The sequence below is a fragment of the Fusarium graminearum genome, chromosome 4 (genome assembly GCF_000240135.3).
Source record: "Fusarium graminearum PH-1 chromosome 4, whole genome shotgun sequence".
NCBI lineage: Eukaryota > Fungi > Ascomycota > Sordariomycetes > Hypocreales > Nectriaceae > Fusarium > Fusarium graminearum.
In genome coordinates this window covers 4,147,436-4,162,761 of record NC_026477.1, presented here as the reverse complement: position 1 = coordinate 4,162,761, position 15,326 = coordinate 4,147,436, and the positions used below count along the sequence as shown (strand labels likewise).

Here is a 15,326-nt window from a genome sequence, read left to right as displayed (position 1 = left end):
CCCCCTAATACACCTCCAGCCAAAGGGGGAATGCGAAACGACAAAGCGCATAGACATCAACGTAGACGTTCACGGCATTATTTTCGAGTCCTCAATATTATTTATTTCGGCAGCCGCGAGAATCCGAATGTCTAGCAAAGCAAAAATGACTAAACACCTGCTGAAGGACGGCCTGGCGCAGGGATATCCTTGTCGAATGCAAGGGTATGGGCGATCTTACTTGATAACTCTAGTGCTTAGAGTGGGTTGACAGCAGCACGGAGACAAGCTAATGTCACTCAGCCTAGGGCTTGGTCTTTCAAAACAGTCACAGTCATTCGGTCGGGCAGTTGTCACTCATGTCAGAGGTTTTGTCAAAGAAATGGCTTGTCTTGTCTCACTATCTAATCGACAATCAGATCCAAGGTAGACCCCTGGGTTGATCAACAACATCTACATACACTCATTGCCGACTAACTACGGCAAAGTGACAAATGATCACCAGACTCAGAACAAACGACCAGGATACATTCTGAACAAACGACGACAGGCTCTTTGACCATTGACCTGAATGCATGTTGGCTGCACGGCGCTGTCGCTGCTGCTGCTGCTGTTGCAGATACGGGGGATCAACCATCACCTCAACCAACCGAGTTTGTCGGATTTCTTGAGCTTGTTTCCCAAAGTACCGCCCCGATTGAAAGCTATCACATGTTAGCGATTCGGTACTTGATATTGCTGAAATAAAAGGATCGGTACCTCCATGTGACATTGGCTTGGACCACGTTCTGAATGCCCTCGACATATCTTGCCACTTGAGCGTCAATTTCTGGCCCCCAGCTTGGCAGCTCAGCTATGACCGTCTGCCATTCTTGATGTCGTTCTTCAAGAAGTGCGCCCACCGTGTCAAAGGCTTCTTGAGGAGATTGCCCAGCCGCTCGACAAGAGGCAACCATGCTGAAGGGAGAATCGTCATTCTATACACTGTCAGATACGAGTCCTATCACAACCATAATCATGTCTTACCTCTTCTTTTCTGTAGGATAAAATATCATTGGCACTGCAGAGTCACGTCAGTCAGCGATAACCATTGAAACAGCTTTTTTGAACTTACAGTAAGACAAAGTCCACACCAAGACGTTCCAACGTTTGGATCACAGGATTCTCAAACACCTCATCAGGTAGTCGGATATCATGAGCAAATTCCACTAGATGATACAAAGGTGTGACACCAGACGATAATCTCCGAGTATGAAGCATCTCTTCGATGCTTGGAATACTGCTCGACGAGTAATGCTTGACATGGTGGATCACGCCATCTGTGTAGTCTCTCATAGCGAGAGCAAATCTCGTCCGAGCGCCTGTATCATATTAGTTAATTCACGGACGGGATAGACAAGATCCAAACATACCAGCTGTTGAACCCTTCAAGATTTCAAGTTAGCGGTTGTCATATTCATATAAGGACTTGTGCCTACCTCTGATACTCTTCGAAAAATGTCATCGTGAGCCTGTACAACACGAATCTTCTTTTTGGTAAAGGTCTTGCCGAGCATATCTGCCATGAGACTGTCAACGACATGTTGAGCCTGTCTTTGAGCACTTTTCAATGACCCTTCATCAAACACTATGGATTTTCAGTTGATTTCCTTCACAAATATCAATGTCACCTACAGTCATCAAAAGGAAAGACCTAGAGATTTTGAATTAGTTTTGTACATGTGAATGATGAAGAGAGTTCTTACCCAGTTACCCCAATCACACATAGTCTTGAGTTTGTCTTGAGGTGCATCAGGAGCTGTGATAGAGATGAATAGAGCAAAGTCACAGAACTCGACTCTTTTTTTCATCCGAGGAGAGAACTGGCATTTCCTGGTTTGTGTCAGTATAATTTCAACACAACTTCATGTTCATCTTACTCTGAGAGCCATTGTTCCGAGATTGGTTTGACTGCCTCGTAATCTTTGTTGACACGAGGAGTCTGAACAACGAAACCTTTGAACAGGTCTGGCAGTATGACCGTAGTCTTGTTCTGCTTTGTGGTTGTCACGTGCATAGTAGCCAATGATGTAGAATTTGGGAGAGGATTACAAAGATAAAATGTGTGAGTCAAGTGTTGTTATGTAAGGACTGTCTGTTGCTCTGCTGACAGAATGACACAATGTCTTGATATAAGATGGGAAAGACAAGAATGGCTTGTTTGATTTCAGGTTCATACTGCGTCATTATATGCAACCTCTTGCCTCAAGGAGCCCCGAGGGTGTGTATAAGCTGACCCAAGCTAGGGAGATTTCATCCCGTCTGGTGATACATGACCAGGGCTCTTTGCAAGACTATTGGGAGAGATATCACAAACATCTTGGTAGTAGTTCGTGTTTAGTCTGTTTAGTTCGTGACAATCATCGGCCAAGAAACTAAGCCTCTTCGTTCAGCTCCCTTTGGTATCGTTGTGGGTTCCGGGTGGTGGCTAGCTGATCTTGGTTGCTCATTACCCCTGTAAGAGAAGGGAGAGGTGGGATACATTGTTTGTACATCTTGTGATATCGGATTTTCGTTGGAGGCGTGCGAGGTAAGACGGAAATTTAGCCTGAGTCTGTCTATGATGCTGTCGTGGTGATAAAAGGCAGGTTGACGGCACAGCAAAGCAGTCAGACTACATCCATATCCCACTTCATTATCCTGGGCAAACGCGCAAACGAAACTAGTCACACCAAATCTTGATTTGCTTTTTTCAACCTCTTATACCACGATGGACTACTTCAAAGAACCAGTTCAAGGAGACCAAGTTTGCACCATTGGAAATCACACATTCACATGGACAGACCTGCACATCCCCAAAACCCAAACAGATCCCCTACGCTTCGAGTGTGACGAACTTGGTGCCTCGGCTGTGAAGAAGATCCAAGAGATCCATGAACAGCTCAGACAACAAGGTCACCAAGTCAGCAGAGGAGACTTGTTCGAAACACTCAGTCAATACCACGAACAAGACGCAGATCTGTCTCAGCTCTGGCAAGAAACACATCACGTTCCGTCCTGGGTGGACTGGGAGCAGATCGCTAGAGGGCAACGTTTCTTCTACAGATACGCTCTTGCAAACCTGATTGGCTTCGCCTTTCAAGGCTTTGTAGGAGAGAACTCCGCTTCCACCAGTGTGGTAGAAGTACTCGCCCGGACAGGCGGATTCAGCACCCGTGTACTCAGGAGACGCCTCCTCGAGACCTTCCAGATGGTCCTTCAGGTCACACACTCCCTCGAGTACATCAAACCGGGGGGGTCAGGCCACAGCTCCATCATCAAAGTTCGTCTGATGCACTCCATGGTCAGACAGCAGATCCTCAAGGTTGCCGCATCCAAGTGCCGATTCTTTGATCAGGAATCCCACGGGATACCAATCAACACTCTGGATTCCATCCACGCCATAGCCACGTTCAGCTGCAACCACGCTTGGCTGCAGCTGCCACACATGGGCATCACGCCTGACCCGCAAGAAGTCGAGGATTATATCGCGCTCTGGCGATATGTAGCACATGTGATTGGCGCACCACAGGAGTACTACACCTCGGCAAAGCAAGCTAAGGCAGTGATGGAGAGCTTAGCTTACAACGAACTCTTCGTGACACCAACGTCTGTCGTCATTGGGCATAACTTTGTCGAGGCACTCAAGGACCTGCCCCCGATCAACATCTCGGATGGGTTCATCCAGGCAGCCAGCCGTGTGCTGAACGGCCACGAGATCTGCGATCAGCTCGGCATGGGGAGACCGGGATGGTACGCGTATGCGTGCTTCAAGGGTCACTGTTGGCTCGTTTGGGGCTTGGCTACGATGCAGCGATGGGTACCGTCCTTAGACGACAAGGTGGTTCAGCTTTGCAGGGAGGGATTGCATAATGCAATCATCCATAGCAGCCAGGGGCTTGGGGGTGGGTCCATTCTTGACTTCAAGTATGTTCCTGATGGGAGGATACAGGGCAAGGAGAAGAGTGGGCGAGCTGAGGGAAGACTGTGGTTCGTTGAACGCCCACTGGAGCTGATTTACTTTATTGTCTTTGCCATTGGTGGCCTCATTGTATTGGGAGGATCGTTGGGTATGATTCAGTTGGTGATTAGCATATCAGGGTCGCAAAGATTGTTTGTTTAGGCTCAACTAGGGCTTTAGTAATCCACTTAGAGTTTGTTAGATCCATGCAATCAGCAATAGCCTGCTCTATTGTCGTATCATGCACACACGGAATTCGCCATTAATCCTGCTGTCAGCCTTGGATAGTCCTGTGCACGGACGTGTAGACATGTGGACAATTAGTCTTGAGGGCAAACGCGCCATGAGAAGAATTCAAGGGATGTTCTGATCTGACATTGAGGTGACGATGACCTTTTTTCCATCCACTTGACCACTGTCTCCATTACACAACTGAGACACCATGACTAGCAGATCCCAAGATCTGACAGATCACCAATCTAGCAAGAAGTGAACGTGTCCCGATCGATCCGGCATGAACGCTGTGTTTCTTTGTTTTGTACAACCAAGGGAGGCCTGTCTGTTGACGTGATGCTGGCCAAACAAGCTGGCGCCACTCGGCCTCCCGCTCGTTCAGTGTTGTCTCTTTAATAGTTGATTCGTTAGGGTGGGAGGTGACAGGTGGGTCAAAGTGCAGGATCTGCAATCACTTACAAGGGTGGTTTCCAAGTCATGATCAAAACCCCCTGTTCATCATTTGCGCTTCCGCGCACTCCACCTGAGTTAGTGAGTGTCTCAGCCAACAAGATATCGTATCCCATCCCATAATCTAAGCTACAGACCTCCGATCTACCATGGCAACTCCTTTGAATAACGCCGAGCGATCCGCGTCCTTCCTCCCAGTGACTAAATCTCAGCTGGCATATCCCAAAACTGTCTCTAATCTAGCAACAAACTTGACATGGGATTTGTAGATCCTGGACATGAGCGAATTTAGTCTTAGGGGTACCATTGAATCGGTTCTTACTACTCAGACACTAGATATGCAGGAATGGCATCCTGTCACTCTATGCACTAGCAAGGGCCGTGCCGTGAACTATTGTGGCCTATGGTCACTACTGCTGGTCATGCCGACGGCAACAAGACTGACATGTCGGACAAGGGCAAATGATTCATAATCATTACAATATGTGCATTGGTGGATCTCAGACATGATCGACAGTTCCGAAAGGCCGGGTGAACTGCATGTTGAAGGCAACCAAGTTTTCCTTGTTTTTGACATGTAACTACTTTCTATGCTAAATTTTGTGAGTGTTCCGGTAGTTCGGGTTGTTCGTATGCGCCATGGGTAGCACATGGCCAGCACATCGGTATCTTGCAGTCTTTCTCAACCGCATGTATAGTCAAGTCAACTCTTCCCAAAGCGCTTGGCACAAGACTTTCGAGTAGCGATTTAGTGACGCAAATGGTTCACTTTGCGAAATTACAGCAAGTGACGTGTGAAATACCTGGCAGCTTGAAATTATTGTGCTACCTGAGTGTACGTTTCCCGCAGTCACAGCAAACACACGACGTGGAAATGGTTACCTCTCGCAGTGACAGAAACCATAACCCATCCCATAGTAGAATAGTAACGTTACCATGATGGCTCGGGCACGATGGTCGATTGACGAGTATGTCTTGAGTTGCATTGACAGAAGAAGGATTGGATGCTAGCTGCAGAGCAACGCTTTTGCATGTATGAGAATAGGTGCATAAACTCTATGTAATCATAACTCTTTGCTACAGGGTAAGTATCAAAGTGTATTAAGCTTGAGAGCCTCGTATAACCTTACCATGACTTGGGCCAGCTTGTAGGCCAATCAACCTATGCCCCATAGCCTTGGGTCTTGATTTTTCTATCACCTTCTGCGGATTCTGAACTTGACTAGGATGAACGATAACATAAGATAAAGTTAGACTTCTGTACGTAGATAAATATTGGGTTGAGGCTATATTCGTGTGTCAGACGACAACCCTACCCGATACCACTAACATAATGTTAAATAAAGAAAATAGAAGGAATAGCATGTAGCTTACAATATCATTTTTGTTAAAAAATATTTAGTATCTCGGGGATTTGTCAACATATCCTGCGCATTTGTCGTTCTTTCAAGTCAAGCACTATTACCTTGTTCATCGATTTCATCTATTACCGACAACGTTTTACCAAATATTCACTCAGTGTATGATTGACCGGTACTAAATCCCTTTGCGACTTTTGATTTAGTACCTAACATACTAAATTATGAAATATTTTATTTGTACGTATTTTATATTTACGATCCTTGAGCCGAAGCCCAAACCTTCTCAACACACTCATGTTTCCAGAGTCTATTGCACACAACGACAGCTGACATACTCTCGACGAAGTCGGTATCTCCTCTCCCAGACTGTAGACTGACATCTGTTATCGGTACAATCTATCAATGATTAGTCCCAGTAGTCCCTTACTCTGGCTCTTGGTGAAGGACGCGTATATCTTCTCTACTAGTTTCGTGTTTGTCGTTGTAATAATTACAAGAGCTACCGATCACGGCATTCGCTATCTCGTACCGGCGGTCAGATTGTACATGGAAACAGTCGCGTAAGCCTTAGTCAGTTATACAATACGGGCTAGTATCTCAACATGCAGTCCAGGATCTTGAGGCCTCTCATTTGCTACCACTGTATCGGCACCCATCTGCCTTGTGCTTGGAAAAGTGACACGTCAGCCAGGGGCCTCTCTATAATCTTGTAACTATCATACTCCATGATCTCAAATTGGCAGTTATATGCCGGTGGTTTCTCAAAGTGCCGATTCCATCAGCCACAGACGATGGGTACGATGTGGGATAATTTAGAGTTGTCTTGACATGGGCTTGTCGAATTAGGTTTGCAATGCCATGAACAACGTTAAGGAAAATTATTCGTCCATGTCTATTCAATGATTTTGATCATAGATATGCCCGCCCATTGTCCACTTGAAAATCTAGCATTATATTTACTATGATAATCATCCTTCCGTCTATTCCATGTTGCCTTGTTGTTCTCTGATAAACGACAAGTAACAACCGTCAACGGTAGACGACCATCTTTCTAAGTCCAAATGTGATAAATAAAGTTAGCCGAGGCCATTCGACGTCCTTTTTCGGAAGGTCATCTCTAAATTACGTACGGGAATGGCGTGCATGAATTCAAAGGGGCCTCTGGAATTGCATAGCCTCTGGACTATAACCGAAACACTATCTCCCACCTATCCCGTTTTTATACATCTGTGAAGGCTTCTGTTAGTCTATCCTGCAGTTTGATATCTTGATGGTGGTTTGAGAATGTCATGACATTAGTTGCTCTCATATATTGTGATGGAGCGAGTGGACGTAAGTGTAATTCTCTTGCAATCTCTCATCATGGTAAAGTCAGCAACATATGTGAGAACCTGCATTAATATCAATAACAAACAAACTTGTTTGGTGGTCCCTAATCACCTATAAGGCCTCTCGGTTTATTGAACCATCCGAAAGTTTAATCATCCGTTGTTAATCGTCATTAGGGTTACATCCCTTTTGAATAGAGTTAGCGAGAACGTCCCTGAGCACTCGATATTACTCAAATAGGACAATGTTTCCACGCGCTAAACCATATATGGATTTACACCTGGTTTATTCTTGATCCACGATCCGTGCTCGTGGCGATGAATGCAATGAGGCTGGTGCTTGTGGGACTCGACGTTACGGTCTGGTCAATCGTTGCATTAGAAATGCGCCGGGAGTAGATCACCTGCCCTATGGGGGAGCTGTTAGGTAAGTAAACAGTTGATGTTGACTCCATTAACTGATCCATCCGTGATCCGTGGTTGCGTTCGGGAAAGGGAAATTGTATGCGGCAGTTCATTGAAGCGGGGGCGCAGTTGCACGATTCAAGCGTCTTGGCTTTGGAGTTGTGAGTTATTATATATAGCCTCGAGTCTTCTCGTTGTTGGAGGACTATCTCACTCTACACCATCAACACACTTTCGCTCCATCTCTGACACTCTTCACCATGTTGTCCAAGATTCTCATCAGTGCCCTCCTCTCGGGTGCTCTCGCAGCCAAGCAGGAGACTCTTCCCTACGCCGATGAGCCTAATCGATGCGACACAACCTGTCAACTCGCATATCGCCAGGCTCTGACCGGTGAGAGCAATCTTTGGGTCAACCAGAATGTCTCGACAGACCCTTTTTACTCCAACCCCGCCAACATGTCGGACTATGCCGCCGGTGACCTTGTCAAGTGGGAGGAAATCCCATCTGTTCAGACCACCAGGCGATGGACTATTCCTGGAAGTGTCACCTTGAACCGATACTTCTACATGACAGAGGATATCAACGGAAAGCCTATCCCAGCTACTGGATTTGTCATGATTCCTTACGCCAACCCTCTTGGAAACGACAAGCCTTTCCGCACTCTCGTGTGGACCCATGGAACAGCAGGCGGAACCCGACAGTGCGCCCCTACCAACCACCGCGGTCTGTACTACGAGTGGCAAGCCCCCTTTGAGCTTGTTCTCCAGGGATACGTCGTCATTGCTCCTGATTACGCTGGTCAAGGTAGTGATATTCCTGAGGGCTTCATGTACGAGTCCGGTGCTCTTCACGCCGGAGATGTCAGTTTCGGTCTTCAAGCTGCTCGCAAGGCTCTCGGTAACAAGATCACCAAGGAATGGGTTGTCATCGGTCACAGCGAGGGTGGTATGACTGCTTGGCGCACTGACGAGCGAGAGGCCATGAAGGGCAAGGCTACTGGTGGATTCCTCGGTGCTGTCGCCATGGCCCCCGCGCTCCAGCCCATCAAGCTTATTCCCGAGTCTTTCCGCCGTGCCGGTGACGGTCCCGCCGGAGATGTTGTTTCCATTTTCCTCCTTCAGTCTCTCTCTCGCCTGTATCCTGAAATCAAGGTCGAGGATTACGCCACCGACATTGTCATGAGCCGCATTCCTCTCGCCGACCAAGGCTGCCTCGCCACCGGAGGTTCTCTTTACGGTAACCTGACTGTCAAGGAACTGTACAAGAACACCAGCTGGGTCGAGCACCCCGCCATGGTTGACTGGCAGAAGCGCTTCAACGGTGCTGGTTCTCACAAGCTCGCTGCTCCCATGCTCGTCGTGCAGGGCGAGGCCGACATTCTTACTTACCCCGAGTACGCCGTGGAGGATTTCGACGCCAAGTGCAAGGAGTTCCCCGAGTCCACTGCCGAGTACCGATCTTACCCTGGTCTTGACCACGGTGCTGTGCTCCATGCTGCCAAGGTCGACTACCTTCCCTGGATTGCCGATCGCTTCAACGGTGTCAAGATTGCTAAGGGATGCAAGAAGGTCACGGTCAAGCCTGCTACCGACAGATTTTCCCTTGTTACCCAGGACTGGATGGCCCTTATCCGATAAGCTACTAATTGATTGAGCTTTGAGGGGGTGAGGACGTGAGAGCGTGTTGGCTCTGTTGCTTTGCTACTTTGCTTTACTTCTTGTACAAAACATTTATTCTTTTTGATTTATTCTGAAGCACATAGATATAAAAGAGAACCTAATTGACCTCTTTCTCCAAACTGCCTGCTTCCATGATGCCAATTGTTTATTTGTGCCTTCACCTAACTATTGCATCGTAGACGTAAATATGAGCGGTGGCTTATCATTACGGATGTTTCGGATGTGCTATTCTTTGATTCTCAACTACAAAGGCCACTGAGTAACTGTCATAGCGTATTTATAGCTGTTCGCTAGACCCTGAAAGAGTCCCAAATTAGAGTCCATGTCCGTTCGCAAATTCAGGCACAGACGGGAATTAGCGCTGTGCCTTTCCAGCTGACCTTTATTTTGTTGCATTTAAATTACCTTTGCCCCTTTGACTCCCTGTTTCATATTAAGAACCTAGTCATAAATAAGTGGCTCTTCCCAAAATTCCGTTTCGTTTCCAATGTTTCTTCACTTCTAAGCAAAAGCAAAATGGCTATCTGGAACTCTCTAACTGTAGCCCTTGCTTTTGGCATCGCTGCAGTTCATGCTGGCCCGTGCAAGTCGGTGACACTGAGCCATGATGTGCCTTCTTCTACGATTTCCATGTCGACGATTGACGCGTCCAACTTGCCATCATCGCCAATCATTTCAGCTGCGATACGAACGACATCATTACCGAAAAGATCAATCACGACGACAACCAAGATATTGAGTGCCACAACTACACACACAAGAAAGACAAAAGCTGTGTCTGCCAGCAAACATACCGCGACATCCACCCGTACATCAATGCCCAAAGCGACAGCGATAAACCTGCTGGGCAACCCAGGCTTCGATGATCCTACTAACATTTTCTTTTCTCAACCATGGGTCTTGAGGTCTGTCAAAGGAAAGTCCATGGCTGAACTTAGAGACAGCCATCACGTCAAGTCAAAACCAACAGCATTGTAAGTGGTCTCTACTATCAATCCCATGCATAAATCTAACAATCGCAGATACATGTCAATCACGGAAGGTGGCGTGCCATCGATGGAACAATGGGTAGCCGGACTTGAGAAATCCAAGAAATACACCTTGTCAACTTGGGTTGCCTATGAGTCGGGGACTGGGGGATGTCATATCGATTTAAAACTAGGCAAGACTCTCGTTAAAAGGCACGTCATTTCGAAAACCTCCCCCGGTCGATACAAAAAGGTTGAGGGTGTGGTTTCGTCCAAATTCCAGATGGATCTAGTCAGCATGTGGTTGTACTGCCCTTCTGAGACAACTGTGGCTATTCTAGTCGACAATTTCAGTCTTAAAGAGTTAATGCAATGATGCATTTTGCGAAAGATGTGGGTGTTTATTGGAAATACATTCTTAACATTACATACTGCCAAGTCACAGGTTGATGGCACTACATAGTACTACCTACAATTCAGCAATATAGACATTAATTCATCCCTTGATGTATCAGAGATCTTCGGTGGAGACGACTAAAATAGTCGGTGAGTTTATGCTCTCCCATACTACAAGTCATGATAGGTTATTGTTTTCATCCACCGTCTCAGCCCAGTGGAACAGAACCACAGAAGGATCTGGTATTAATGCCGTGTATCACCGAGTCCACTCTTCCCTTGGATCCAGACCCTTCGGGGCCCGGTAGAATAGAGTCTCCGTCGACTAATCTGCGGATGCAGCCGAACTAGCGACACAAACGGTTCTCAAGCCCGTCGCGGAGGATTTTTCCCAGGGCCGAGGAGGACTTTATCAAGCCTATCGTAGTCAAGAAGCCAAGGTTTCACGTATTTTAGCTTGTGAGTGTTTAATTATGGGCGGGGCTCTTTTAGATCGCCGCCACCGTTAGATAAGTTAAAACCACTTCCCTTGAACTTTCTTTTGTATCTTATTTCCAATTGACTTTTCGCCTGCTGTTCTTTACTCAGACGACTAGACGAGGCGCTAAAATGACGGACTCTTCGTCGAAATCTTCAACGGATCCATCTATGGCCGTTGACGCGCACACTGGCTCGAAACAAGCGAACAACGCCCTTCTTCCTACTCAGAGTAGCGACAACGAACACGATGGCTTCCACAATGATCAACAAGACCATCTGGACATGCAGCGCCTTGGAAAAAAGCAGCAATTCAAACGCACTTTCTCGCTCTGGTCTTCAATTGGCTTTGTAGCCATTTACATGGCGACATGGGAATTCGTCCTGATTTCGCTGGCTCCTGGCTTTACGAACGGAGGATATGCGGGCGTGTTTTGGTGCTTTGTTACGACTACCACAGCGTATTCTGCTGTTGTCGCGAGTTTGGCTGAGATGGCTTCTATGGCGCCTACTTCCGGTGGTCAATACCGTGAGTTTATTTATCTCACTTCTCCCAAGTTCTTCAGCTAATGGATAAAAGACTGGGTCAGCGAATTCTCACCTCCCAAGTATCAAAAGGTCCTCTCGTATGCGTCCGGTTGGATGACAACTCTTGGCTGGCTCGCCAGTTTCGCGAGCAGTTGCTACACCATCGCCTTCCAAGTCCAAGCCTGCATCAACGTGACAAATCCCGACTTTGCATTCACACCGTGGCAAATAGCGCTCATCATGTGGGCTGTCATTCTCATTACCATCGCCTTCAACACCTGGGGCACAGCCTTTTTTCCACAACTCGAAACAGCCAGTTTGATCGGTCATATCCTCGGATTCTTCGCCGTCATGATTCCTCTCTGGGTTCTCTGCGATAAGAATTCCGCAGATGACATTTTTCTCCAGTTCACCGATCAGAGCGGGTGGGATAACATGGGTTTTGCATACATATCCTCTCAGATTTATGTTCTGTGGTGCTGTTTTGGTTCAGACAGTATCGTGCATTTGTCTGAAGAAGTCAAAAACGCGTCGATCATCGTACCTAGAGCTATCTGGTGGTCGTATGTCGGTAATGTCTTTTTCGGCTTCATCATGCTCATCACCATGCTTTTCTGCATCGGGCCTTTGGATCCAGTGATCGAGTCAGACTGGCCTTTCATCACCCTCTTTGACCGAACGGGCTCGCAGAGCTTGAATCTGTTCTTTAACGTTATCTTGTGGCTGTTGGTGTATCTGGGTAACATCACGACGCTGGCGACTTGTGCGCGTGAGACCTGGGCTTTTGCTCGAGATCAGGGACTTCCTGGTTCAAAGTGGATTGGCCACATGTAAGTTCTCTTCCATCAGCTATTTACTTCAAATGCTAACGAGTTTCTAGGGACAAGAAATGGCACATGCCGTTCAATGCAGTCTATCTCATGTCCATCGGTGCCGCCCTCCTCAGTCTGATCCAGATTGGCTCCGATGTCGCCTTCACCGTCCTTGTATCTCTCTCAACCCTTGGTATCATGACCACGTATCTCCTCAGCATCGGCTGCGTTCTTCTCAAGCGCATTAGAGGCGAGACGCTACCCTACGCGCGATGGAGCCTGGGACGGTTTGGGCTGGCTATTAATGCTTTCTCAGTGCTGTACAGCTTGTTCATCGTCATTCTCTGCTGTTTCCCTCTTACTTTGCCTGTCGATACTGCATCGGCGAATTGGGCGCCTTTAATCTGGTTTGGTGTCATTATCATTGCTGCTATCGCTTATGTGGCACATGGTAGGAAGGCCTATACTCCGCCTGTCAACTTTGTTGAGGGAGTCAAGATGCAGGGAGTTGGACTACAGGAGTCTACATAGAGATATCAGTCTCTGCTAAAAGTTGTTGCATGTCACAGTTGTGTCCATTGTTGTCGATACTATAATCGGTATCCTTAATTATTGAATAAGCAATAAAACCTATATACGTTGAAAGTCGTCGCCTCATTGCTCTCATCATATCCATCTCAGATCATCTTTCTCATGCAGATATACGATAAACCTGGTACTCATCGCCCGTGCTGACAGGGAAGACGTTGAAAGTCGCAAAGCCATCCGGGTGTTCGGGCTCAAGACGGACAAAGGCCTGAGCAGCGTATTGCTGTCTGGTGCTAACATAGTAAGCGCCGGCGGGGAACTTCATCTTCTTCTTGAACAACTCGGTCTTGACTGTGGTGAGAATAGTACCCTCGTACTTTTGGGTTGCGAGTGTTGCCTCAGTGATGTTGTATGCCTCAACTTCACCCTCAAAGTCAACTGCCAGTTCGTTGACGGTTAGACCGACGGCACGAAGCTTAGTAGCTGCGCCTGCCCATGCACGGCTGAAGATGTAGGCTTCAGGCCTGGAACGAGTGAGGTTGCTAGCAGGGGGGGTGTTGTTGCCAAACAAAACAGGCACTTCGGTAAGCTCGCCAGATTCGGTATCAATATAGGTCCAGGTGGAATTTTCCCAGCGAGGCTGATCGCGAACGATGATCTCTTGGTCGTTGGTAATAAAGTCAGCGCGGGCTGCCTCAACAGTGTCGTAGATCAGCTCTGCGTTGTCGGCGGTTGTTTGCACAAGGGTAAGAGCCGCAGTCAAACCAGCTGCTGTTCGGCGCTTAAAGTATTGATCTCCGATACCAATGCCTCGTGTCTCGGATAGGAATGCAAGACCTTGACCCATGAAAACAGTAACTTCTCCACGCGTGTCGGTGACAAAATCCTGAAGGCGAATGTCCTCGCCCTCCTCTTGGAAGGCAACAACGTAGCCGTTAGTTGTAAAGTTCTTGTCCTTGAGCGCAGAATGAACCTTGGGAACGACGAGAGACTCGGCAAGGGCGCGAATATCCTTGTGGACGTTTGGGTTCTTGAAAGCTGAGAACTGGTCGTCATGCGAGGGAATGTAAGTCTTGTTGTCGTGGGTTAAGAGGCGGACAGCGTTGGTCTCGTGGCAGTCGAGATGGACGTGGGCATTGAACTTGAGGTTCAAAGCTTTGACATCGATGGTTTGCTGAGAGGCCATCTTTGTGTGGTCGCGGTTGGGGTCGAAACCTGTCGCCATGGTGCGCTGGAAATAGGCTGATCCGTCAGGGCTGTAGCGTGGCAGAACAATGATATCCAACTTTTCGAGGATAGAAGCCGTCCATTTAGGTTCAGCATCCATCTTTCCAAGCAATGCGAGAAGAGCTTCTTCTCCCGCTGGCTCGTTTCCGTGAACACCACCTGGACACAGTTTGTTAGCTATCGTTACAAGTTAAGAGGACAATATTGTACCAACCTTGAAGCCACACACGAACTTTGTTGGTGCCATTGCTGCTGGCAATTGGTTCAAGCAACGACTTGGATGCCGACAGGTAAACATAAGGAATAGATCGACCCTCCTCTGATTTGATGGAAGGGTTGTGGTATGTCATCCAGTCATTTCTTGAAGCAAGTGTCCAAAGGAACTGCTCTAGATACCCCTGAGGGTTTGGCGCAGCTGTTCCATTGGCGAAGCCCTGAGGGATGTGATCAGGGTCCAGGAACGCAGGCGAGTACAATTTGTCGTCGACATCAGGGAAGTTTGCGGCGACTTGCTTGGACTCCTTGACAAACTTGACTTGGTTACCGGCGTACTTGAGCTGGGCAGCCGCACCCCCAACAAGGGTAGCAACGGTAAGGAAATGCATGATAGCTGGACTGAAGAAGCACTGCAAATCTACAGACGAAAGATGATGATATCGTTTGGGTTTATATAAACAAGATGATCGAGTCAAGTACCCAGACAACAAACACCACAACCCGAGTCAATCACCGACAATCAGGTTCGCCTATCCATTTTGCCTGCTGAGCTTCCTGTCTAGTCGCTAGTTTGAGCCGTTTTGTTATCATTAAGCTTAACTAAAGACTTATTACGATTCTCCGCGAAATGTGGGGAAGAGTTGGGGAATTGACGAATCGTGGATCGTGTTTTGGAGTCCAACCCCGCGAATTTATCTTGTGCCAAGAGTGACGATGGAAGGGCAAGGATATATAGCATGGTACGCTTGTTCAACT

At 47.5% G+C, this 15,326-nt stretch overlaps 6 protein-coding genes across 6 annotated transcripts; 4 read left to right on the top strand and 2 right to left on the bottom strand.

The window, feature by feature from the left end:
* Nucleotides 1-686: 686 nt before the first annotated feature.
* On the bottom strand, nt 687-1,314 carry FGSG_07673 (uncharacterized protein; the record flags this gene model as incomplete). Its single annotated transcript, XM_011329163.1, has 3 exons — nt 687-956; nt 1,006-1,039; nt 1,094-1,314. The coding sequence occupies 3 exons, from the start codon at nt 1,312-1,314 to the stop codon at nt 687-689; spliced, it is 525 nt and encodes a 174-aa protein (XP_011327465.1).
* Nucleotides 1,315-2,728: 1,414 nt separating this feature from the next.
* On the top strand, nt 2,729-4,120 carry FGSG_07672 (uncharacterized protein; the record flags this gene model as incomplete). Its single annotated transcript, XM_011329162.1, has 1 exon — nt 2,729-4,120. One exon carries the CDS (start codon nt 2,729-2,731, stop codon nt 4,118-4,120), a length of 1,392 nt encoding a protein of 463 aa, XP_011327464.1.
* A 3,876-nt stretch (nt 4,121-7,996) lies between these two features.
* Nucleotides 7,997-9,376, top strand: FGSG_07671 (uncharacterized protein; the record flags this gene model as incomplete). The annotated part of the gene is made up of 1 exon (XM_011329161.1): nt 7,997-9,376. The coding sequence occupies one exon, from the start codon at nt 7,997-7,999 to the stop codon at nt 9,374-9,376; it is 1,380 nt and encodes a 459-aa protein (XP_011327463.1).
* A 558-nt stretch (nt 9,377-9,934) lies between these two features.
* FGSG_07670 (uncharacterized protein) lies at nt 9,935-10,762 on the top strand (the record flags this gene model as incomplete). Its single annotated transcript, XM_011329160.1, has 2 exons — nt 9,935-10,392; nt 10,441-10,762. 2 exons carry the CDS (start codon nt 9,935-9,937, stop codon nt 10,760-10,762), a joined length of 780 nt encoding a protein of 259 aa, XP_011327462.1.
* Nucleotides 10,763-11,391: 629 nt separating this feature from the next.
* Nucleotides 11,392-13,130, top strand: FGSG_07669 (uncharacterized protein; the record flags this gene model as incomplete). The annotated part of the gene is made up of 3 exons (XM_011329159.1): nt 11,392-11,788; nt 11,840-12,617; nt 12,668-13,130. The coding sequence occupies 3 exons, from the start codon at nt 11,392-11,394 to the stop codon at nt 13,128-13,130; spliced, it is 1,638 nt and encodes a 545-aa protein (XP_011327461.1).
* Nucleotides 13,131-13,290: 160 nt separating this feature from the next.
* Nucleotides 13,291-14,959, bottom strand: FGSG_07668 (uncharacterized protein; the record flags this gene model as incomplete). Its single annotated transcript, XM_011329158.1, has 2 exons — nt 13,291-14,513; nt 14,569-14,959. 2 exons carry the CDS (start codon nt 14,957-14,959, stop codon nt 13,291-13,293), a joined length of 1,614 nt encoding a protein of 537 aa, XP_011327460.1.
* Nucleotides 14,960-15,326: the final 367 nt, after the last annotated feature.